The following is a 25,091-nucleotide window of genomic DNA, read 5'->3' as shown; positions in this document are numbered from 1 at the left end:
CTGCACCCGAGAGGTTATGGAATAGCTCATTCCTAGAAATGTTTGAAGGAACTCGACAAGGCTCTGTACAGATGAAGATAACCCAAGTGGGATGCTGGAATGCAAGCCTCTTTAATCTTTTGGTGTTTTTGGCTGGAAAGCCCCAAAAAATATCCTATATATGCTGGGCTGTTTCCACCTGCTCAGTCCAGTTCACCTGTCCTTTCTGTACTGCCATTTGCCAAAGCTTCTCAGATGCTCAGCAGGACAATGTGGGCAGACAAGGAAGTCCACTTGCCCTTATGAAGGGGCATTACCCTGCTCAGCCCAGGGGAGAGCAGCAACAATGCAAACACTGACAGCAGCAGTGAGCCCTGAAAGGCCACTGGAGATCACTGGAGCTGGAAGGAAAAGATGCTGCCCCAAGCTGTGGTTCATACATCACAGGAGGAACACAAACAGGAGCCATACACCATGGAAATGCATTCCAGTGGGAAGAAAACTCTTCACATATGCCAATGCCAGTAGCCAGAGAATGTGCCCCCTTGCTTACGTTGAGATGGCATGTCTCTAACAGCATGGCAGAAGGAACAGATGTCCCAAGTGCTGGCTCCTGGGAAGCTGGCTGGATGCCCATTCAAATGCCATTAGAATTTGGCTTCTGGGATTTTTTTTTTCTTGAAGTGAGAGGAGGTGGAAAATTAATGCCATCAGCTTCAAGAACATACATAAAATGGGCAACAGATAATTAATTTTAAAATTGCTTAAATATTAGCAGTTCCTCTTGTATAAATAACTGGGTTTTTATTAGAACTTTTAATTCCATCAGATATATCTGAGGGACATGGCATGTCTCATTTTAAACATTTATTTTGTCAGAGTAAACCAACCTAATGTATTCCATGAAAATTATGCATTCTTTCACAATGTTAATTTGAATAATCATTGCGGGGATACAGAACACAAAGCAATGTATAGAACACGGCGTTCACCAGCTGTTTAACTGTGCTAAGATGACTTCTGCATGGAGAATAGATGGTCATCTAGGGTGGGAAAGATCCTCTTGTGACCCTCTAGAGTGCCCTTCCCTGCCATGGATGCAAGTTAAGCAACCGCTCTTCAGGGATGGGAAAATATTATTTTTCTAGTCTTTGATGAGTTTTGCTCTTGCACACACTTCTGACTGGCTGGTGTGGAATCTTCTGCAGAAGTACTTCAAAACAGAAAACTGCAGTGAAGGCAAATCTGTAAGCTGTTCACTTAAACAATTTACTTAAGACTTTCTTCTGGTCAAAATTTGATATTTTTTTGGAGGAAGAGAAAAGAATAAAGGCAATCAGCTTGATTTTGGCACTTCCAAAGTGCAAAATGTGATTTCATTTCGAAGCTGTAACTGGAAGCTTTATATATTCTAAAATGTTCATTCACACTGAAGATTTATTGATGAGACCATGTGGCAAAATGCTATATAAAATTGAATAAAGCACAGTCCTAATTTCATTTTCCAGAGCCAAATATTAGGTTGGATTCTTTCCCTCTTTTGAGTCCCCTGAGATCAGAAGATGGGGAATTCTTTGGCTTCGATCTTCTCTCAAAAACTTGCCTAAACTTTCCAGCATAGTCCCTGACTTTGAGCCAGTGCCTTGGCACACTTCAGTGAGATGCCTCCTGTCCCACCAAGCTGCCGAGGCAGGGCTGCCATCTCACCAGATAAATTTACACTCTAGAAGTGTACTTTAGCCCATCAATTTCCAGTTAAGAACACTGGGTGGAAGCAGCTCTCAAGTACTCAGCACCTGGCCAAACTCATCTCTGACATTTCTGGGGGGATAAATAAATCACAGCTCTTTGGGCAACTGGGGCCCAACTTCAGCCACAGGAACTCAGGAGGTTCCCCTGTGACCACTGAGAGTGCAGCAGCTCCCCTCATCTCTCCTGTCAGTCTGAAATATTGCAGAACTGCTCTTATATTTCTCTGCTGTTTACCTAAATTCATCCCTGCTCCCATTTAAGCCCATTATTTTGTTGCTCAGTCCTCCGTGATAGATGAAGGCAATGAATCCCTGTCACCTCTGGCATGTCTTCCCATATTTTTAACAAATAGGCCTCCAATGGGATTTTCTGTAGTTTAAGAACACCCTAGGTCGTCTTCTTTTAAGTAAAAGCAGCTAATCCAGTCCACTGAACTCACCCCATGTGTTGGTGTGAGTGTCTCAAGGCCAGACTCTTTTGAAGGAGACCTCCTGAGTCTCTGAGCATAGAAGTGTGTGTGTGTCTAAATCTACAGATTCTTCTGCTCCGCACATAAATAAGAAATCGTCTTACTGCAATTTGCAGTATTTAATTTGTTCTATATGAGTGTATGAAAAGGGACTAAAACCTGACATTTGCATTTGATACAGGCCACGTTTCTGGTGCAGTCTCTTGAGTCATTCCACAAGGGCTTTGCCAGCCACCTGCAACTTCAGTCACCATCTTCCCACAGCTCCTCTCTCCTGTATGGAGCCCCAGCCCTGAGCTGCCTGCAGCAGGGCAGCCCCAGAACACAGCATGCTCCTGCTACAGCACCCTGCAGCTTCCTGGGAATGGGGTAAACACCGGGATTGAGGGGCTGCAGCCACCCTGCACCCCTGTCCAAGTGCACCTTCAGAGGACAGTGTCAGTGCTGCACCCCTACAGATGCCTCTCACCTGCAGATTAGCCCTGCCTTCCTGGAGGAATGCCACCTTCAATCCCGCTAGGAGCTTCTTTGAATTAGACAAGAATTTGTCTGCAAATTAAGCAGGCTCCTCCTTTCACAAAGTACATGAAGTTTGCTTCCATCAACCCTGCCACACAGATTAATTTTTGTTCACCTCTAATAATTTGGGAAGCCAAATTCCAAGATGGCCAGGTTAAATACCCCTTTAGCAGTGGTACAGGGAGCTCCAAACCAACATAGAAAATGCAAGACTCGAATCCCACCCTGTTGATGCAATTTGTGGCAGCAAGGATCTGAGCTTAAGTGCCCACTCAGGGACAGCAGTCTGATGCCTATGAAATGCAGAGATACTGCAGAAAATATTCTACACCTTTTTTAACCTTTTGAAGAGCTTTGGCATTGACAAAACAACTTCCTCTTCAAAAGGAAGCCTGACTACTGCTTTGCATGCATTTAAACCAGTATGGCTCCTGCATATGGCCATGGTTTTTAAACTTTGCTGTCCAGCACAAACCCAATCCTTTTGAACATGGTTTTGGAAGATGACCTCCTTTGACAAGGTCATTTGATACCCTCAGCCTTTACACCAGCCTCAAAGCACGAGACTTCAGTGAACAGCTGCTTTTCTCCAGCCTAGAAATTCCTGATGCTTGCTGAATTTTGAGGCTAAAATAGTAAAAACTACTTTCTCCTCTTCTCCTTGGAGAGAGAATTCCCCGTATCCTTTACCCACGTGGCATGTGTATAAATATAATCTCCTTTCTCTTCTGGCAGCAATTCAAATCATGGGTTTTATTCTCCACCCCACCCAGATGGCAGTTACAGAATCGGGGCAGGAGGGAAGAAGATCCGAGAGGAAACATATGAAATTATACTGGCAAGATTTAAAGGGGACAGATAGATTGAAAAAATATGCAGAAAACAGCTGTCTTCCTCCTAATTTGATCTTTTCAAAAATGAAGTTGCACAAGTGAGACCTACTAGGTGATGCATTTGATTGTAATTGGGTTGCAAAACAGGCTAATTTTTCTTACTGTAGTCACTGTTTTCGTCCTTGGTCCCATCAATTGTACCATCTGGGTGCATCTGCAGGAAGTATTCCTGCTGGCTGAATAACCTTGTCACAATTCCTTTCAGCTGGGGTTCTGCAAAATAAAAATAATAACTATTATCAGATATACTGAGTAGCACAAGACCCAATTTCCTTGTCCCCCATTAAGCCCTGAGTAGATGTAGAAGTGCTTGGCAGGTAAGACTGCTTTCAGTGATTCCTTCCAAGCATGGCTGTAAAATATTCACATATAATACACAGACAGGCAAATACAATTGAGATCAGATGAGCAGGTAAAATGAAATGCATACTTGGTGCAGTAGAAACAGATTATGGAATATCAATTCTCTGAAAGTTACCTACCAAATGGAAGGATTTAGACAGTTGATGTATTTAAAATATGCCACTTGTTCAGAAGAGTATTTGCTAAAACTGTTGCAAAGAACGTGCCCATTGTTTCTCATTCGGCTTGTGAAAACAACCACCTTGCTTTTTGTATGGTTGAGTCACTATCACACAGTGCCAGTTTTATGCCAATGAACAGCTGCTTAAATCACTGGTATTACAGTGGTGTAAACCCAGAGCAACTGAGTGCTGAATTAGGGCTGCACGTGAGTGCAACTCTGTGGGACTTGGGCACAAAAATTCAGAAAGGGACAGACACAAGACATTTCCAAAACTGACCTCTGAAGCATTTATGGGCACCTCAGACCACCTCTGTTTTAAAATCCTGCATGTTCTCCCCCTTCTAAAACATGTGCCACACACTCTGGCAGATCAGAATCTTTGTCTCCAACAGGGACCTTTCCCAGCCCATATGTATCATGAGCCAGCCAGGACATGGCTAGCTCTTCCATATTGCCTCTACAACATTTTATACCTTCCTGCTGAAGGGTAAAAGGAAAACATGAACAAAAGCAAAACCAGCTTGAACTTCACATGACAGAGGTGTCTCCGTGTCACCCTACCAACCAAACAAACTAAGTGGTCAAAACCAAATTCAATTGTAATCATGTGAGCTTAAAAACTTGTCAAAGGCATTGCTGCTGGAACAGAAGTGAGCTGTGTGTGAGCAGACACACTCGCTGCATGGAGGAGATCCTCCTTGTGTGACAGGTCTTAGTGGTTTTATGTGACCACCCTCCAAAAGTAAATAAATAAGACCCAATTATTGCTGGCTCAATGGACAGGAAAGAATCCAGCGTAGCATACCAAAATTTCATCAGGCTCCTGCCTTTCATGCCTCTGGTGAGGCTGTTTAATAAGCCATGCTCGTTACATAACCGTGGTCACGTTGTTGTTGATGTTCCCATCCGGAGCCCCGCTCTGGCTGCATCCCTGCACGACTCCCCTTTGGGGAACCCTCACCCTGCTCTCCTGCACTGACAGCAGCAGCAGGGATCTCAGATGAAGACAGGCTGCAAGTACAAAGGATTTCAGTTTCAGCAATCCCTACACTAGGCAGGGGAGAGTCGGGTACTTTCTCACAGCTGCAAAAGCCACTGAATAAATCAGATCAGATGGTTTCTATGCTGCCTTAAAAAAGAAGTGATTTCAGCGCAGCGAGTGCTGTAGGCTGCAGTCAGGCTTTCTCCCAGCAACTCTCAATGCTGGGACAGTAAATAAGTACAATAGTACTGGTCATCTACTAGGAGCTAGTGTTGGTCAAGCCAACATATGTCAAAATAACACCTAGCAAAACACTTAGCTCATTCTTCTTACCAAAATGAATTACCTATTTTGTTGAATGTAGAAGCTTGATTTAACTTGCTTTTTGTTAGAAAAGCACATCAAAGCTAGAGGAAATGAAAAGCTGCATTCTCAGGCACAGATGCCTGCACCACCCTCCTCAAGTCTGTCCCTTTCCTCCCTTTTATCTAATACCACAATAGTAAAGGCACTAATAGGCACTCTTTGATATGAGACACCTACGTTTGAGTCCCTGAATGAATCTTAGCCTTAATTTTACTCACTGGTTAAATTTTAATGCTGAAGTACATTGCATTAAATGGAAGAGCTCCCAGAAGGAGAGATGTAGAAGATGTTCCTTCAGTCTGAGGTTTTCTGTGTGCTGGAGAAGTGGGGAGGTCTTCTCTTAAAGCTCTCTGAAGAGGAGCAGGGAGAGAGAACAACCATGACTTTATCTCTTTTCTTCAGAAGATAACTTAGCTACAGGATAGGATTGGAATAGCACCTTTTCCTCTTTCTTAGGGATGCAAACTATATTTCAACCATGCAAATGATTTTGGAACAGGAAAACCTCTCCCATTTTTACTAAATAGCCTACCATGTAAAACACTGACCAAATGTGCTTGTTATTAATAACTTATGACATTTTTACAGTTTATCAGAATAGCACCCAAGATCCCCTGATGCTTCCTTGCATCACTTCTATAGATGCAAACACTTGCATCAGAAGGCTGTATCACCATAGCAAATAAAACCCTTTCAGATTCCTTTATCTTACTGACCTAACAGACACCTGGTCAGATTTAACAACTGCCCTCTTCATAATGCCAGTTGTTTCTGAGTCACAGCCTACCTAGGGATGACTTGGAGGGGAAATCTTGTGTTACATGACCTGATTTTACTGAACTTTGAGGCTCACACCCAAACTCAAAAGTAAAACTCAAAGGGAGTGAAGCAGAGAGTTCTCAGCCATACACAAAACCACATTCCTCCTGTCCCTAACACAGTCTGAAAGCAGCAGAGCTCCTGTCTTTCCCCACTACACAGATCCTCTTCTGCAGAACATCCCTGCCCACACTCATTTAGGATGGCCTATAGCAAAAAAATGCCTCTTCCAGGCACCAAAGGATCAGAGAGCATTTTGGAGACACACAGGTCTCTCCTTCCCTAGTTTCTTCATTTCCTTGGGTCTCTTTCTACAGCAGAGAAGCTGCACTTTCAGGTACTTTTAGCTACCTGAATGAAACACAGAAGCAGTGCAGGGAGGTGCACAGCCAGCAGTGAGTTCTCAAACACAAGGAGGGTTGGGGAGTCACTTGAGCACTGGGTGATTTGTCTCACACAGTACAGCCATCTCTCCACCTGAACTGATCTCTCTTTGCATCCCCAAACCCCCACAGGCTGGCCAGGCCCATAGGGTCCCAAAACCACCAGTATCTCTCCAGTGCCTGCCAAGGAGGCAGCTCAGACACAAACAGGTGCACAGGTGACAACAGCTGCCGGAGGAGCTGCTTCCCACCAGGGAACCTCTTGTCTCATGTCTGGGCATAAAACGAGGTACTGGGATTTGCCTTTCATACAGTGAGCAGTGTGGCTGGAGGCCTGCAGATGAAATTTTAGGCAAAGACAACTTTTAACAAGGGGCAAGGTTTTACCCATCTTCCCCTCTCAGTATGGAACTATTACCGGAAGAGAAAATTGTATAATCACAGGATGGGAATTTTGCTGCTAGCCCAGAGGTAAAATGCTGCATGTGACTTTTAAGAGACCTACTTTTGTCATATAATATATTTTAACATCACTTCTTTCCATCTACAGAGCAATTCTATCAATCTTCCAGCACTGCTAACCCTTATGTTGCAGCATTTGTGCTGAAAACCTCAGTTTATAGAAAAAAATCCCTCAAAACCAGTAAGTCTCCTTGTCAAGTAAGGACGCTGAGACACCCTCATAAGTCAGAACAGAAAGACAATGAAATAGACTGGGAACTTTCCAGGTTTGCAATAAAAAGAGAACCACCCTTCCCAGCAGATATTATTGACAGTGCTTACTGAGTACCAGGGGGAAAAAAAATACAATAAAACCCCACGCCTTCTATACTTTTGTCTGTATTTCCCTCAATGATACTGCTTCAGGCTATATTCAATAAGAGAAAGATAACTGTAAAATAAAGGAAAAAAAAATGCAACACAGATAAGCAAAAACTCTGCTATGAGAATTTTTTTTTCTATAATTCTTAGAGTTTATCACAAATCAAACTTAAACCTGCTCCCTAACCTCAGCCTTATAAAGCAAAGGAGACTGAAATCCTCTTGCTTTTAAAGGCACAATACTGCAGAACACACTTTGGATAAACCTATTCCTCCTCCTCAGGCTCCTCTGTGTCCACTTTCCTTCTGCTATAGAAGCAGCTTTCCCTGCAGAACATGGACAAGACTTCAGCACCAAATTAGTGTCCCCCTAAACACAAAGTCAAGCACTTCAGAATGGATTTAAGATGTTCTTGCTGCCTTACTCCCAAACTACTGACTGAATAGATTTCCATGCAGCTTCTACTCCCAGTGCAAGACCCATGCTACCAGGTTTCCCATGCAATATGCAAAGAGATATTTTTATCCCCACTTTATAAGCAATACTGCTATACTTCAAGGTGTTTACTTTAAAGCTCTTGTTCTAGCTGCTTGTATACAGCTGTTGAGGGCTGGGAAGCACTGAAGAAAACTCAGTGGACTCTCTTTATGCAGATGCAGTAAGTTCAGCTCCTTCCAATGTGGCAATTCTGGAAGATTCAAGGGAAGAGCAAGCTGAGGAAGCACCATGGGGACATCAGAGTGCAGAACAGAACAATAGCACAGAGCAAGAGCTAAGATGTAACTCTCCTAGTGTGTAGCATCTGTCAGACTGGGCACTTTACCTGCAGTGAAGACACAGCTGTCACCTAACAACCCTTCTTAGGGCAGTCATCCACTGGCAACTCACTGAACATTCCCTGAAGGGTATCTTGCTTGGTTACCCTTTCCACAGGCCAAACACACCACTTCTGCCTGCCCTGCTTTTAACTTTCTGAGCCCTCTGGCACAGCTGAGGCTAACTAAATCATGATCTGACTGCTAATCTTCCTGTCTCTACTTAAATGGTAATGTGATGCTGCCATTATTCACTTCTGCTGTCCTGCTGCTGAGCCTTAAAGTCATCTCAGTTCACCATGAGCTGCTGTGCTTTCTGCCTTATTATGCAGCTATACAGTGATCTTCATCCTCCTGGGGCTTGCCAAGGACATGATAGTTGCAGGGTGCTCACATGCACTTTGTTTGATCTCCAGGGGCATGCTCACTGAAGGCCAGAGGATCATGGCTAAATCAGCTACTCTGCAGAGTCATGTCCCTCACCCTCAAGCTGCAGGCATTGCTGAAGATATCTGCTGTGTGCTGTGGGGAAAAGAGCAAGACCATTGACAGAAATATTACTCTTTAATGACCTTTTCATTTAGCTCTCCTATTTAAGGGGAATAAGGAATTCACCCCTTAAATGGAAAATGGAGAACACAGAAGTATAACAACTCCCCTTAATGCAGAGAGGAGCTATGAGGTTATGCACCAATGCAGCATTTAGCAAAGCCCCACTGAAGGCACCAACTCCTGCTTATTTCCATCAGCAAAGAAGCAGCACTAAACCCCTGGGGGAGGACCTCTTTTAAAATCACTGTAGGGTATCTCAATTTGCTTCAAACCCTGCTCTGAAGCAACAAAGAACAGGGCACAACTTCCAGCTGCAACTCCACTATGGAAGGTAGTCTGATAAGGTCTCATTTCTTTCAACTCTCAGAATGCCCCTTATTACAGCAACACAATAACCTGAGGCTGCAGCAAGCCAGTCCCCACTTTGCCTTGGGCTGGGAATTATAAAAGGACTTGAGTCCTTTGAGTCCAACCATACTCATGGAAGTCGCCTCAATCTGAATTCTCCAACCCATGGCACAGAACTTGGAGGGGCCACTTTTCAATGAACTCCTAAAAAAGATGAAGGGCTTAGTGACCTTTGAGGGATTTGAGCCACTGGCTCCAAGTATTCTTGCAATGCTCTTGGTTGGCAGGCAAGCTTCCACTTGAGGTTACTGGTGCAGAACTGCTTCTAAATCTACTTCAGAAGTTACTGTGCTGGGTGCCAGTGGTACTCAGTGTGGGTTATGGCATAAACTGATGCTCATGGGGTTACTGCTCTCTGCACAACGAGCTGTCAAACAACAGATGACTCTGCAAGCTCAGATGGGAAGCAGCAATTTTCTATCCAGCAACCTGCAAGAAGGTACAAGGAAGACACCTACTGCAGAATTTCCACAGGAGACTTGCCCATTTGTTTGCTCTTTCACTGCAGCTCAGTGCCTCTGTCTGGTCTGAGCACAGCAAGGCTGTGAGAGATGCCAGCAGCAGGCTCCCAGAACAGTCCCTCTGGCACCTCCTAAGGACATCGGTCTGGTGAGGAGAAAGCATCTCCAGCTCTCCTCTGAACCACCTCAGCACACTGCTGACTCCCTTCTGTGCCCGTGCAACAGTTTTGCTGAGGATATGACTGCAAACACAGGAACTGTAATACATCTCAGGAGCATATTTCACCTAAATGTTCTTCAAACATTTGTTTATTGCAATTAAACATTTTAGCCTGGAATTTACACATTCCATTATTCTTATTTTCCCCCCATTCAGGCTGCAGCTGTCATAATTGGAGGTTGATTTATGACTCACCTAACCAGCACTCAAATCCTTAGCACACCAAACCCAGCATGCAAGTCAGAGCATAAACTGCTCCTAATTTACTTAGATTAACTCTGCATTTTAAGTGCCACTGCAGAAACCGCAGTTCCCCTCCCCTAAAAAGGATGGGTTCCAGAATACTCGATAAGCCAAATTTTGCAAACACAAATTTTGTAGACAGAGAAGGGCACCAAAATCCCTCCTTCAGAAGTACAGTATTAATAAAGGCTTGTAATAAATTGGCACGAGAACCAGCAAGCTCCATGCAGATTACTATGGTGACAGGCATCAGCACAGAACTCGGGGATGAAAAGCTGAGGGAGATAAATGTTGGGGTTATTTTCCCAGCCAGGAGCTGCCAAATTCTCCAGGGTGTTTGGAGTTAAGATGAAGTAATTTGACTGTCTCAAATTAAACACATCACTGTCAACGTAAGTTTAATAGCTTAACTCACTACAATTCACTGAATCCACCCAAACTGGGAAGCCCAGGAATAACACCACTTGCAGCTGCGAAAGGAGCTGCCGCCCTTGAAGACCCAGAGTGTGTTTCCTCTGGCCAAACACCCTGCCCAACTCTGCCACACAGTGACCATGGCTGTAAGCCTTCAGCAGATGCTGCACATGGCTGGCTGTGGCTGCACCTGCAGCGAGTCACGCACGGAGCAGGTCGGAGCATCGTGAGCCCCACGCGGGGATCCTGGAGGACATTCCAACTGTGTCATGCAGGTGTGGAGGTGGGAAATCCTGCTGCAACGTGCTGAGCGTTTTCAGCTCCCTCAGGAATCACTCAGTGCACAGAAGTGCACAGGCAGAGGCAAGACATTTCCCAGTGTCACAGTATTTTCCAGTTTCTGTCATTAAACTCAGCAAAACTGTTTGGAGCTGAAGAATGTGTATTCCTTGAGGAAGCCTACAAGTAGGATGGCCTGGGCAATGCTGCCTGTAGTATCCTGAGTAACAGGCAGGGAGAGGGCAAAAAAACAGCAGAGCCAAGGGAAGTGAGTGACAGAGGGGAGCATTTGTGTTTATCTGGATGTCTCCTCAGGCTGCCTGCACATAGGTCCGGTCATGGTGAGCAAAAACAGCTGCCCAAACATTAGGGAGCCCTGCAGCAAAGCCAGGCATCCAACCCCACCTTGCAAAGCTGCCATGAACCCCTTCAGTTTAGATGCAGCCATTTGGCTTAAGACACTGGCACATCACTCAGTCTGTGAGTAGGAGGGAGAGATGGAAACAGACTTACTGACATCAAGGTTTGCTCATGAGGTCTATGGTTTTGGGGGCACCAAACAGTCAATCCCAGGTCCCTTCCCAATGATGCAGAACAAAGACCATACCCAGCTTCAGTTTAACATGATTACAGGAACAGTGTCACCCTCCAATTACAAAGCATTCATCTGGAGAACAAGATGGCTCTGGGACAACAGGGCTGCACGGTACACTCGTGTATTTATTCATCTCAAGTGCAAATCTCCACCCAGGGCTAATAACTACAGAGAAACAACCGGTATTTCCAGGATGCATTACATGTAATAACGGGCTGTGCTGGCAGGGATGGCCTCTCTGTTTGAAGGACATGCTTCCAAAAATGACATTTCCCCAACTCAGAGGGATGATGGGCGCGAGCCGATGACAGCACCCATCAGCGCAATTGCCTCCTGTCACCGTCACTGAGTCACTAGAGCAGAATGGCACCTTGCAGGCAAAAAGAGCATCCAGAGAAGTGATTTCCTTTCCTGTGCTGGCACCTGCCAGGAGGAATAGTAATTATCTCTCCAGTATGGATCACAGATGCCTGCCTGCACCCCTCCACGATGCCTGCTTTGCTCTAACCAAGATGAGTCCCTCCACCAGAGAAGTCTTATTTCTCACTTGTAGAGTAGGTGGAAATGATGTGATTGCACATCTGTGGCTTTTATGTAGGCCCTCCCATATCCAAGGAATCAGCTTTACAGGGATGTTAATACAAGTCTGAGGTAAGGGGCAGAGAAATTAGTCATATAAAACATTGAAAATGAGGGGCGCCACATGGAATCGCTGCTACATCTCTGTGGATGGCCTTAGCACAGCCTGTGATGTTAGAAAGTAAAGAAGTCACCCTGCAGCTCACCCACTCTCTGAGATCTGGATCCCATGTGACAGCCACCTAAGGTCAACAGCTCAAGGATAACGAGGTATGAAGTTGTGGGTGAGTCTTCCCAGAAGGCAAACACCAAACTGATGTACATGACACATGAGCTACCCACTCTGCACAAACACCAGGGACAAAACAGCCATCACAGCAGGCCAAAAATGAACCAAAAGACCACTGCAGATGAAACAGTGGGACAAAAAGTGGATGAGAACTGATGGCCCACCTCCCACCAGGTATTCTGGCACAGCATTGCTGACTATTTCTGAGTAAAACTGTCTAGCTGAATGTTTTGCTGAAAAGTTCAGAGTAAGAGTAGATAAAGCCATATACTAACTCCATCTCACTAACAAAAAAAAAAAAAAAGAGAAGCCTGAAAAGAATGCAAGTTTTCATTTTTTCTTTTGACATGATATTTTCTTTGGAAACGTAATGAAAAAAATGTTAACAGAGACAGAGATTAAATCCGAAGTTTCATTTTAAGTACAATGAAATACTGCATTGAGTCTGAATCCTCTTCTCCCCAGAAACTCCTTTTATTTGACCAGAGAACTAAAAAAAAACAATTCTTCATACAGTTCACTGCCACGTTTGTCTTTGCCTCCCCCAGGATGCGGTTTATGTTGCTTTGTTGATTCAGTCTGTTTTAGCAGCAGACAAAATTTCAAAATATTTCCCTTTCAAGAGCGATTTTCTACACCTGTATTGACTTCAGCTCTGATGATAAAACCAAAGCCAGGCAGGAACAAAAGGCATACAGAAGAGATGTAAGGCTGTTCTAGAATTTATGCAGGATAAGCTTTTTCAGTAAAGGAATTTTAAAAATTAGAAATTTAATGTAAAATAAGTTGTAGCTACAGCTCCTAAGTTGTCATTTTCCAGCACAGTCAATGCCTTGGCTACTGAAGGTTAAAGCTTGATCATGAGTATGGATAGCAGAGCATACAAAATGTATTATTTATTTTGAGGAACACCCTGCAATTATTCCTGACATATTGTGTAATTAGCCAAAATTGCAGCATATTCACCGAGAGTGAAACAGAGGATAGCATAAATATTATGTGTGAGCTCACAGCCACTGAGCACATCTCATCTGGGTGCAGACGTGTCTCATGAACCAACCAAGCGTGGTTGTCCCTGGCCCCCTGGGCTGTGCCAGCTCCTGAGCCAACACCCACAAAGGGGAAACATGGGGAGTAAAATCCTGACTTTCCCTGTGCCAGCAATGGGAGCTCAAGAGCTGCATGAGGATTCAACAAATGAGAACACCCACACTGCAGAGCTTTCAGGATGACTGAGCCCAAAGCTCATACCAGAGAAGGAAGGGTATATTCCCACATATGTTATGCCAAGAGAGTTGGAAAGGTGAGCTTGGATGATGTCTGGAGAAGCTGCTTGCTTTGCTGCCTTGAGCTGACAGGAGGAGAAACTGAAAAGCAGCTATGCCATTTTTGTCGTGCTTGCAGCACCTCTTGGCCTGCAGCTTCCCAGAGAGAAGGTTTCCTACAGAGCTACATGTCAGACCCATCCTAAGGACTTGTTTGATGGCTCAGAAATGCTGGGGAATGTTGTGGCAGTGCTCTGCTGTGTGTACAGTTAGAAAGAATTTATTTTGTTCTCTTGACTCCAAAATGCAACCTAAAACTTTGTTGCTGTTTATCAGATTTCTTCCTGGCTTCCTACAGAGATGTGGTCTGGATATTAGGACATTCTACCCAGAATTTGCTCTGTGGGAGGATGCAGAAAACAAGTTTAAGAACAGCCTTCTATGGAACGCACATCTGGAATCAGAGTAGGACTGAAGCTGGACTAATCAACAGTGAGGGTCCCTTTCAGCCCTGCAGCTAGGTGACCATGACTTGGTGACATTAGCACATTCTGTATCCTGAGGTTTTGACAGACTCCACAATAGAGTCCCCATCTCTCCTCACCTTGGAGTGCCCCATGCAAGGCACCTCATCACTAATAGTGCTCACATGAGCAGGGCAGACACCGTCCCTGCTGTTCAGGCCTGCCACAGTGCTGGGATTTATGCTATTCTAAGATGCTAAATCTCTTCACTTCCCCTATCAATCCAGCAGGACTGAAATACTGCAGAAACACTGAGAAGTCCCTAACACAAAAAAAAAATATACTAAGGAAACAAACATCAAACTTCCACTCTGCTCTGAACACCTAGAATAGTAAATTCATTAAAATAAAAAATGGACAGAACATACTACCAACAAGCACTGAGGAGAAATTAATCACTTCAGATGCTATGAGTCTTGGGGAAGGTACCTGGTCCTACCAAGATGACCTCACAGAAGTGCCCTGAATAATCACTGGATAACAACTCAGGGAAAAATTTGGGTCCCAGTGTCATTCTGCAAGCTTTAAATAGCCCCAAGTGATAACATCCTCTTTTGCTACAGTATTCCTCAAGCAATCTCGAAGCATTTTCCAATGGGATGAGCATGTGAAACTCCTTTATTTAACAGGTAATGAGCCTGTGATGTGGAAGAAATTAAAGCTCGAATCAATTGGGTTGTATTACAAGAATATGTTTTGTTCACTGCACTAGTGCAGCTTAGGCATTTCTGAAGCAGTCTGGAAGCATTTTTGACTTAAAATGATGCTGTTACTAAATTTCAACAAATCTTATACAACACCCAAATGCATAATGAAAATGTGCTGCTTGTGCCATTCTGAAACATTATACTTCAAAGAGCAAGATCATGCTAAAAATGGCCAAATTCCATCATATGACACGAAGTTCTTTCCTTTTGCTTTGTGAAAACACACCTTTTTTTAATCTGCATAATGATTTTAATTTTCCATTAGAGCCAAAGGTTTCCCTCAAACTAATGAAAATGCTCCAGGTGTGAGAAAGCGATCATCCACTTTGTTCCATCTAAAGCTCTGTTTTAAATAACTATGATGTTCTACTGCTCATCTCTCAGCACAAACACCTCATTTCTGGTATCAAGCAGCCCTCAGGACTCCAGTGAGACAGGCAGGTTCACCTGTCACCCAACTGCCATCTCAGAAGAGAGCTGAAATCAATGAGCTCCCTCTCCAGGGATGCGTGTGCTGAGGATGACACAGTGCAGATGGAGTGAAAACAGAAAATCTGCCTCTCCAACAGGTTTCTGAACAAAGCTCCTGCTCCCCCAGCTGCCCAGGAGAGCTCAGTAAGCTCTAAAACTTCACTTGGTGCTTGCTAATCATTCAAAAGCTGCTATGGGGCTGTAGCTCTAAAATCTTAGAATTTATTTAATGGAAAGTAGAGTAGAAGAAGAAACAGGAAGAAAAATAGAAGAAGAAATGTTTATGGAAGCAAAGAAGGTAGGAGTGGCACAGAATGAAATTAAATGAAAGCCCAAATAAATGTTTAGAAATGTTTCAGTACTGATGCTCTGTGTCTGCCAGCAGGCAGAGCCCATACTGATGAGCACCACACCTAACTGTAGAAGCCAGCACAGAATTACTCATTACACCACATGCTCTGCCAGCCCTTTTACACCAGTGACAATCCCCACAAGAGCGTGGTGCTGATCACCACAGAATGGCCACAGGGACGGCTGCAGATCGATACCAGTGACTCACCCTGGCTCCAGTTACAGGAGCTGAGCCAGAAAACCACCAGCTGGACCTGCCAGCATCTGATCCCTGCATCTCCTGCAGCCCAGTGGCTCCCAAGACCCCAGGGAACCTTCAGTAACCCAACCCTAAGCTGGGCACTGGAAGCCAAAACCAGCTGTCTTTTTGCTAATTTCTACTGCTTCTCAATGTTCTGGAAAATGTGGACTGGCTTTTTGCAGCCCAGCTTCCTTTGCAGCAGACCCATCCACTTGACCTTTTGCAAACAGTTTTGCTTTGGGGGATGAATGAAATGTATTTATTTGGCAGCTGAGGCAACATGGGTGGCAACTGCTAAGCAAAGAAACTATCTGTGCAGCCAACAAGGGAGGAGACAGCCAACTGTGCTATTCTAGATAAATATCAATTAAGTGAGTATGTTCTATTAACCCCAAGACCTCTCTTTTTTTCCTTCATTCCAATCCAAAATGCTTAAGTATCTCAAGAAAGGAACATTTAAGGGGGATTTTATCTTTATCATAACTGCAATCGGGTTTCAGCTGGAGAAGAGGCACAAGTAACAGAATTACATTGCCTCTCTGTGGTTATTTTGCCAGTTCACAGCATGTAGCTGTCCACTGGAAGTAACATATGCCCTTAACAGAGCAGGCTGCTGGAGAGAAGGTGAGACAGGAGTGCACAGAGCACTCCATAGATGCTGCTGTGGGATGTGAAAGAAGCTCTGTGCCCTACACCACTGGAGTGGTTGTACCTAGCCCTGGATCTTCACCCTCACATAAGCCCCCACCATGAGAGGCAACCAGCCATTCTGACATCTATCAATGAAGTTGCACACTCCAAAAAAGAATTGTGCTGAAAACATCCCAGGAAGAAAGACGGGGAACACAGGCAGGTGACAGCAGACCTGCTCCTCTCCTTTTACTACAGCTGCCCACCTTCTGGCCAGTGAAGTGCCAGAGGTGCACAGCTGAGGGTTCCTCTTCAGGAACACAGCAGGGCCAGCCAAGCACCATTGCAAATCGAGTTTGTTTTTGTGTTTGGTAAGACTGAAGGAGGAGGGAGCACTGATGCAAGTCAGACGGGATTGCACAAAATTCCACCTCCCACACATAACTTCAGGTACAACAGGTGCACCTGCTGCCAAGACAAGAGAGGAGCTGCTACTGCTACCTCACCCATTGCCATTGAGCTCAAGAGCTCAACAGTCTTCCAAACTTAGAGCTCTGCCTAGAGCTGCAGAACCCCAGGCAGCACCTCCTCAGTGGGTACCCCAGCACAGAGGAACAGTCACCTCCTCATGACAAGCCCAAAGCCACAGAGCAGATGCAGCAACAGAGCTGCACAGATCCCTTCTGTGATGCTGCTGCTTCCAGCATTAACTTCCATCTCCCAGTGCAGCCCTCTCTGCAGGGGCAGAGAGCAGAAATGCCTGGAGGTGCTGCATGGAGCCTCATCACACCAGCAACCAGCCACAGCTCCTCCCAGAAGATTGGAAAGGCTCAGGCCCCAGGTCACCACCCTGCCTTCAGCTTCATGGCCTTGTCTCTCTGTCACCTTTAGCCAGGGCATTCTGGAATGAACACAGGACAGAAGAGATGTTTGGCAAATGCCAGCTTGCATCCAGGTGGATTTTGTCAGCAGCCACATAAGCTCCATCAGAGTGTCAGAAAGCCTCATTTCAGTGCTAGGAACAAGTACAGTTACATGTCTGAGCTGCAGCGTGGGGGCTGGAAAAGCCAAAGTGAGTGGTCTGCCTGAACAGTGAATCCCACAGTCATATTCCACAGCTCTCAAGAAACATGCCTTCTGCTTTACCATTTTAGAAATGTGTTGTAGCTGCTATTTTCAGAGGTACTGTTAAGAAGCTGTAGCCCTACAGCCCTGTGACCATGCTGCACAAACTCAGTCTCTGCAATGACTCCCTCAAAGCACAAAACCCCTGTTCCTGCAAGCTGGATGAGAGGCACCCACGAGTGCATCCATGGCTCTCCTACAGCTTTTAACAGAGATGCAAAGTAAAACTAGCCTCCAGAAAGGCAGAGTTATTTCAGGATTCTGCTGCATGTCAGAAGAGGGAGAAGGTAAAACAGGTGTAGTAGCTTACTCCATGCTCAGAAAGGATAACGCATGAACATGAAGAATCTTGTGTTAGCTGGGGAATGGAGATGAACCACGTATTAAACAGGAGAGGAGAGGACAAAGGTACTGTTCCCTGACAGACTGCAGCAAGTACAGCCCAGGCACAGAGTAGATGACTTCAGTACAGGTCTCTTCTCACAACATTTCCAAGATCAAGACACAACAGTCGTGGCAATGACACTATGACAGACCACACAAAAATGTATCTGTATTCAATGATTAGTTCTTTTGAGCTGCTTTCTCTGACCTGTTCTTGTCTATGTTCTTGGTCACCTTCTGCCAAGCCATGGAATTTGCGAATATGAAAGGAATGTCAATCTCTTACATGTCTTTTGCTTGATAAAATTCTTCCTTTGATTTTAATAACAAATCACAGCTTGATTTCAACCGTGCAGGAGCAGAAAAATCTCAGAAGTAATGTGCACATGACTGTTCAGAAGGACAGATCAAATGAGACAGATGGGGCTGAAACAAACGCCTACCTGGCCACTGTGGTTCACGGTATTCCTTTCTGGGGGGGGGAAAGGAAGGAAAGCAGATAAGCCCAACTGCATCTGCACTTGCTCCCCACCACAGTGACACTCATTATTATGTTTGTCTCTCAAACAGCTTCATCAGTTCCCACGGCAGCTCTGCTCTCCTCACTTCCCAAGTAAAGCTGATGATTGTTTGGTTAATGGGTAATTTATCTCTTAAAATATGAAGTATCTGGTCTACTGGAATTATTCAAATTTTGTGTTGAATTCAGCAAAGCAAGTAAGAAAGAAAGAAAACCTTGTCTCCATTTTGGTATTTTTTTGGAACTCAAGCTTTTGGGTTTCTGTTTCAAAGGAACATTTCATTTAGAAGAATACCTGAAAGTTAAAGAAAAATACACATATCAGAATCTTCTAAATGAAATTCCACCCAAAAAAAAAAACAACCCAGCAGTGTTATCAGTCAACAATAAATTGATTTATATGGATCTTTTATGATGAAGGGAAATAATCACTCACAAACCACTTTTTGCCTTGACTCTCCCATTTGGCTGGTGACGGAGGAATCAATCATTTGTATTGATCTAATGGTGAGCCTCTGCTGGCTAACAATTTTCACTGCTCTCACAAGCACAGCTACCCCTGAGGCCATGGGGACAGAAGATATCCATCCCTCTCAGAGCCTGGATAACTTCCATGGATTTTCTTGGCATCAACCATATTCAGTCCAGAACCAGTACGAAGCAGCTTACTGACTGACATGCTCGGCCATAAGCTGTGTTGGGAAGCAGGCTGGCAGCTGAGTTTTCCATGCTCTGGAGAAAGCCAGGAACCTGCAGCTCTTCCCCAAATTTTAGAGACTGAGAGCTCGGAGTTGCTATCTGACCCCCAGTAACGGAGCACAGTCATGCACCGTGACATCTACCACATCTGCAAGTCACCAAGGTGTGCGATACCACCCTCGGGAACAACTGGATAAACCCAGACCCATCAGCCGAGCTGGCATGAGCAGGAGGGAGCCTCTTCCTCCTTTCTGATTATGCTGGAATTCATTAGCATGGGTGGTGCAGAAGGAGTTTACAGCACTGCCCCCTCAGGGCTGTGCCCTTCCCTTTGGTGTTATCCAGGCTCAGGTCTGGCTGGAGACTCGGGCATCCATGCTGTTATCTCAGCTAGCACTTCTAGGAGCTCCCGCTGCCAGGTGATGTCACATTTCCAGCCATTTCCATTCCTGTCAGCCACTTCTTAGATAGAGAAAACAGCAGCAAATTCTGCAGAGGAGCAGGCAGAAGAATGTGATGGACCCTCCTTGGCTGGGCACACACCCAGACATGCATGGACACACAGAAAAGAGCTGGGATCCAGAAGGAATTCTCTCCTGCAGGGAGCAGCTATGCCCTGGGTAATGCAGCCAGCTTTCAGACAGTAGCAACAAAGTGGACAAATTCCACAGGTTGGGCAGGTATTACAGCTGTTCTGAGATGCACCACTCCACAAAAGCAGGCAAGGACTATGGGCTAAAAAGGTGGTTTTTACCCTAAGCTTCAATCATCATTTTCACCCTGCATGAAATCAGAATGGACTTCAGGATTTAAGTCGGGGAATTTAACAGCTTGCAGATGACAGACTTCTCAAATGCTTTAAATGAATCTCTGAATGAACAAAGTCCTTCTATGTCCTTCAACTAAAGTTGCCCTTATATTTTACTTATATTGCTGCAAAAATAGCTACTTTAATATATTTTAAGTTCCAAATCTCTATTTATTATTCAAAATGAGAAATATTGCAAAGAGAAAAACTGGTATAAGTTACTCCTTTTTTCCTATGTGCAAGCCATTTCCTTCACTTTGGAAGAAGCCTTTATATATCCTTAAGGAAAAGCATCTTTCCCTGGAAAAGCACAAAATATGTACCAAACAGGGGATAAAAAAGAAATTTAAAAAACACTTTTTTTTTTCCCTGGGGTGAAAAACCTGTTTGAGAATGAGCTCTGCGTTCTGAGCTGGTAACTCACCTATAAACGCAACATCTGAGGGGACTGAGACAATGCTGCAAAGTGCCTGGCATTGCCTGACCCAAAGCTGCCTCAATTCAAACATGATTTCCACAAGGAATAGCACCCTTTCAGTGGGTTTCACTTGGATAAAAATTCTAGCAATCCCCAGAGATACTGTGCCTGATGTTCTAGTCTGTCTCCCTTCAAGCAAAGCTGCCAAACTGCTCAGCTTTGCTGTTCAGTGGCCATGGCATGATGGAAAGCCACCTCTACCCCAGCTCTCTGGGGTGCACTCCGCCTGAGAAGATGGCTAGTGAAGCAACAGTGACAGCTTTCACAAACAAGCTGGACCCACCAGCCCAGGCTTTTCAGACTGCTGTTAAACAGCTGAAGAAGAGACACGCTTGGATGCTTTAATTCAGACACAAAGAGGATGAAAGTACTTGGTTCAACTCTTTGTTGGCAGGGAAGTCATATGGAGAGAGCAGCTTGTCTCATCTCCTGCATTCAACTCTTGGATCTACCAGTCTCTGAGGAAGAATCCACCCCTTGAACCTGCACTGACAAGCCATGCCATACAATAATTTCTTTTGAATCCTCTATCAAGTCATTATGGTTCAGAGCAAAATATATAATTTATAGATGCACAATTGCAGCAAATGACTTGTATTAACTCACAATAATGGATTAAGCCCATGTGTCCAAATGTTCAGTTTAGTCCACAGCACTCAGTGTCCTTATTTGGCCTATCTTAAACTAGTAAGTCATCTTGGAGCAAAACACAACCAAAAGCTCTAAAAGAACGCAGTGTGCATATGAGACAGCTGCCTTTGCTTATTGAAAAGACAGACAAAATTAGTTCTCATTTTACAACACAGTTCCTATTGCAACCAACAAATGAGATGTTTCTGCAGTCTGTTTTCCCCAGGAGCAGATAGCTTTCGTTATACAAGATATCCCTTCATGGATCTGGTTCCCCATAGCTTGCCAAAACCTCTGAATACTCATGCCCAATATGCGAGACTCAACTGCTCCAGGGTGCAAATTCTCCCTTCCCATATGAGAGCAGGAGTATGTCACTCTCACTTCACACAGGCTGCAAAGTGGAGCACAGGGTGCCAACCAGTGCCAAGTAACCCTGCTCACCCACGTCTTTACTGACTATTTTAGTTACAGCACTGTTTGAGTCATATTAAGACATGTATTAAGCATCTTATTTAATCAATGTAAGCTCACACAGTTACTTTACAGAAGCAAAGAGCAAAGGGAACATGAACCTCCAGTAGAGTTGTATCTGTGTAATGTGCAAGCTACAGCTCCACCACTGCAGCATCCCGACCTCAGTGGCAGCAGAGCCCAAAGTGTGGTGTGCTGGTCCCAGCATTGGGAATTAGGTCTCTGTGTCAGGTAACTGCTCCATAGCTGGATCTGGTCTCACCTTCTGTAAAATGGGAAGAACCCTCTCCATTTGGTAGAGCTTGTTGAGTGCTATAGAATGAAAACCACTCTGTAAATCTGAAGTATTTTGACAGCTACTCTCCATAGCCAGAGGACAAAGTCATGTTTAAAAACGTAAGGAGAGATCCCCTAGCACTGTATCATCTCCAAACACAACTGTACCTCTTTTGAACAAGGGTGTTTCTCTCATTCCCTTCACTGACTTGCAAACTACTGAAACAGCATATCATTAAGTACCTATAATCACTGGGGTTGTGGGTCACTGCACAATGTATGCACATTTCTTTAAACCACTTTCAATTCATTTGCATGTCATTTTCTGTGATAAACTGGATTCTGAAATAAGCAAGTTATCTGGGCACAATACAGTCCCCTGAATAAACAATGCGAGCAGAAGAATCTCAGTAGCGTGCTGCCTCCTGAGTGCCCAAGACCAGGAAATACGACGTATCAGTGAAATAAATCCCTAGTTAAAAGATGGATGCAGGAAACTAAAGCAGACTCAGTCCATAGCCTATGAAAGGAGACTTAAGATTTTTTTTTTTTATAGCAACTTAATTCCTCTAGTTTTTTGATTTTATAAAATGAATACAGTATGGTTACAAGCAATTGACTGACAGCTCTGAAGATTGAGCAGCTCTATTTTTACAACACTGAGTAGCGCTGATCCTCCTTCTAAGTCAATAAAAAGATTCCCTGAAATCACTCTTGCCTATAAGTTATCAAAAATGTTCCTCAGCATGGAAGTCCATGAAAGTTGAGGGAATTCTTAAAATTCATCAATTATTCACAGGCATTTACTGACTCCAAGGAAGCAGAATTGGACTTGTGTAGCTGGGAGCACTGGGGTAAGACCAATAGAAAGCTTTCCCAACCAAATTCTGCTGGAAGTCACTAAAACTTTCATTAGACAAAGCATCTTGAAATCTAGCTAAAGATCTACACTTCCCAGCCCTTTTAATCCTTAGGAGACTGCATTTAATAGCAGATTAGGATGGAGAGGAAAGAGGAATATAAAAAATTACATCAATAAGATTCCCAGTTCCCATTCTTGATCCTACAAAGAGTGATTCCTGAGACAAAATGCCAACATTTTTTTGGGCAAGAGCCGTGTTCTGGTCTTGTCTCACAGATTAACCAATATATAGGATAGTCCAGCAAGCCACCACCCATCATAACTTGAGTAAGAAGAAAATGATAGGCAATTTTTCCCCTTTGAATATTTCAAGTCACGCTATATCTTAAGTATTTTACAGCATCTTGTGATACCTGCTTTAAAGCAGACCATTAAAGAAATGGGTTTGCACAACCTAACCCATGCATTGAGTCTTCAAACATTTTTGTAACTAAATATGGTTCCTGCCTCACAGCCTGTGAATCTGGAGTGCTGACAGCAATCCAGAGTAAATATTCTTTCCCCTTTGTTTGACAACAGTGGCCTTCTGACAGAAGTGGCCTTCTATGGTGAGAGGCTTTGTCCCATTTCCTTCCCTTGCTCAGATGAGTCCAGGTCATGTACATCAGTCTATAGACAAGAAGAGCAGCCTTAGCTACATCTGACACCTTGGTGGAGAGTCATTACCAACAGATCTCAGCTGTGGAAAAGGGACTTCATGAAGAGACTGATGAACAAACATAATACTAATGTTTATGGAAAACGTGGGGGGTTACACAGGTTGCTGGTACATCCTGAATGGCTAAGTGAGTGAGTATCCCCCTTTTTTAACCATCATACTGAAGAACATCTGAAAAAACTACATCTTCACAGCAGCTTCTCAAACCAATCTCTTTTCTTACCTTTATGGTGACTTATAGCAGTAAAAAAAAATAAAGCAAGACATAAATCATCATTCCACTCAGAAACTATGGAGGACCTATTCTTGCCAGGTGCTGAGTTCTCAAGCCTACCAAGGACAGCTGAGAGCCCAGAGCAATGCTCAGAATTGAAACTGTGGGTGGTGGGACTCCGTTGTGGGGATGTGAGCACTAGGGTGTACACTAGGGTGAAGTTCTTCACAGGGAATCAAGGCTGAGCACACACAAGGATAAAAGTATAAAGAAAATTAAGAAGACAAAAAAGGACTATCCTAAAGAGCATTTCTAGGTCTCAAAAACTCAGTATCAGGTGTAACCATCGTGCAGCTGCCATCAAAAAAGCTTTCTAAGCTACTGAAATTAGCTTAGAAACTCTGCTCTTGAAGTAGCACTTGATGGATTTAGTAACCAAATGGCCACAATTTTAACTGATCCTCAGTTTATCTATTTCCTTGTCTCCATGCAGAAAATGAGACACTATTTTAAAAACTTATCTACGAGGAAGTGGAAAAATACAATTCTGGGTGAAGCTTCGACAGATTAAACTGCTGGGCCACTCTTGCTAGAGACCCTCTGTGCTCACCCTTCGGACAGTCGTGAAGGGATGCTGGCAGCAGGAATCGCCCACCCATCCCATCCGACCAGGGGAGCTGATCTGCCAGGACCCAGGCCAAAGTTGAGCGCGGAGCAAGCCTCGTCCCCAGCCGGCAGCCGGCGGTGCCCCGGTGCAGCCATCCCGGCGGGTCCCTCTCCGCCAAGCGGGTTCCCACGGCCCCGGCCCGCCGTACTCACCCGGTCTCCTCCTCACCGGCCTTTTCCTGCCGCTGCAGAAGCGCACTTTGCTGAAGACCCCCAGGACATGCCTCTCGCATAGGGAGCGCCCGTCCTTGCTGGGGCTGGAGCGGCGCTTGGAGGCGGACACCCGGTCGCTGTTGGACTCCCTCGCTTGCCGCTTCTGCCGGATCAGCGAGCTGGCGATAGCCGCTGCCATCGCCGCTCATGGGCCCCCCGCGCCGCGCCGCTCCGGGGTGCGCCGCCCGGGCGCGCTGGGGCCGAGCCGCCGCCGCGCCCCGCGGGGACCGGGGACGGGAACGACCCCGCTAAACGCGCTGCAGCCCCGAGTCCCGGCGCCGGGGAGGGCTCAGCCGGCCAGGCGGAGCAGGGCGCCCGGGCTAACAACCATGGCTGGACGCCGGACCCCGCCGCCCATGGGTCTGTCCCCGGGGAGCGCAAATCCCGGCGCGGGCGGCCGTCGGCGAGACCCCCGGCCGGGCTGGTAGCGCGCAGCGCCGCGTAGATCCGGGAGCGGCCGCCCCGCTGG

The 25,091-nt window shown here is 45.1% G+C and overlaps 1 protein-coding gene across 4 annotated transcripts in view; it reads right to left on the bottom strand.

The window, feature by feature from the left end:
- FGF12 (fibroblast growth factor 12) overlaps window positions 1-25,091 on the bottom strand; it is a 222,767-nt gene that overhangs the window by 79,525 nt on the left and 118,151 nt on the right. For 2 of the 4 annotated variants that reach the window (XM_021536858.4, XM_021536857.4), the window contains one exon: window positions 3,715-3,825. In XM_021536858.4, coding sequence (XP_021392533.2) covers window positions 3,715-3,825 — 111 coding nt within the window. Of the gene's footprint in view, window positions 1-3,714; window positions 3,826-24,562; window positions 24,918-25,091 lie in introns of those variants that run through there. The other 2 variants (XM_021536856.4, XM_021536855.4) reach the window with 2 other exon arrangements.

Source organism: Lonchura striata, chromosome 9 (assembly GCF_050655825.1).
Source record: "Lonchura striata isolate lonStrDom1 chromosome 9, ASM5065582v1, whole genome shotgun sequence".
In the NCBI taxonomy this organism is placed as follows: Eukaryota; Metazoa; Chordata; class Aves; order Passeriformes; family Estrildidae; genus Lonchura; species Lonchura striata.
The sequence above is the reverse complement of the archived record's forward strand: the minus strand, read 5'-3'. Positions and strand labels throughout refer to the sequence as shown.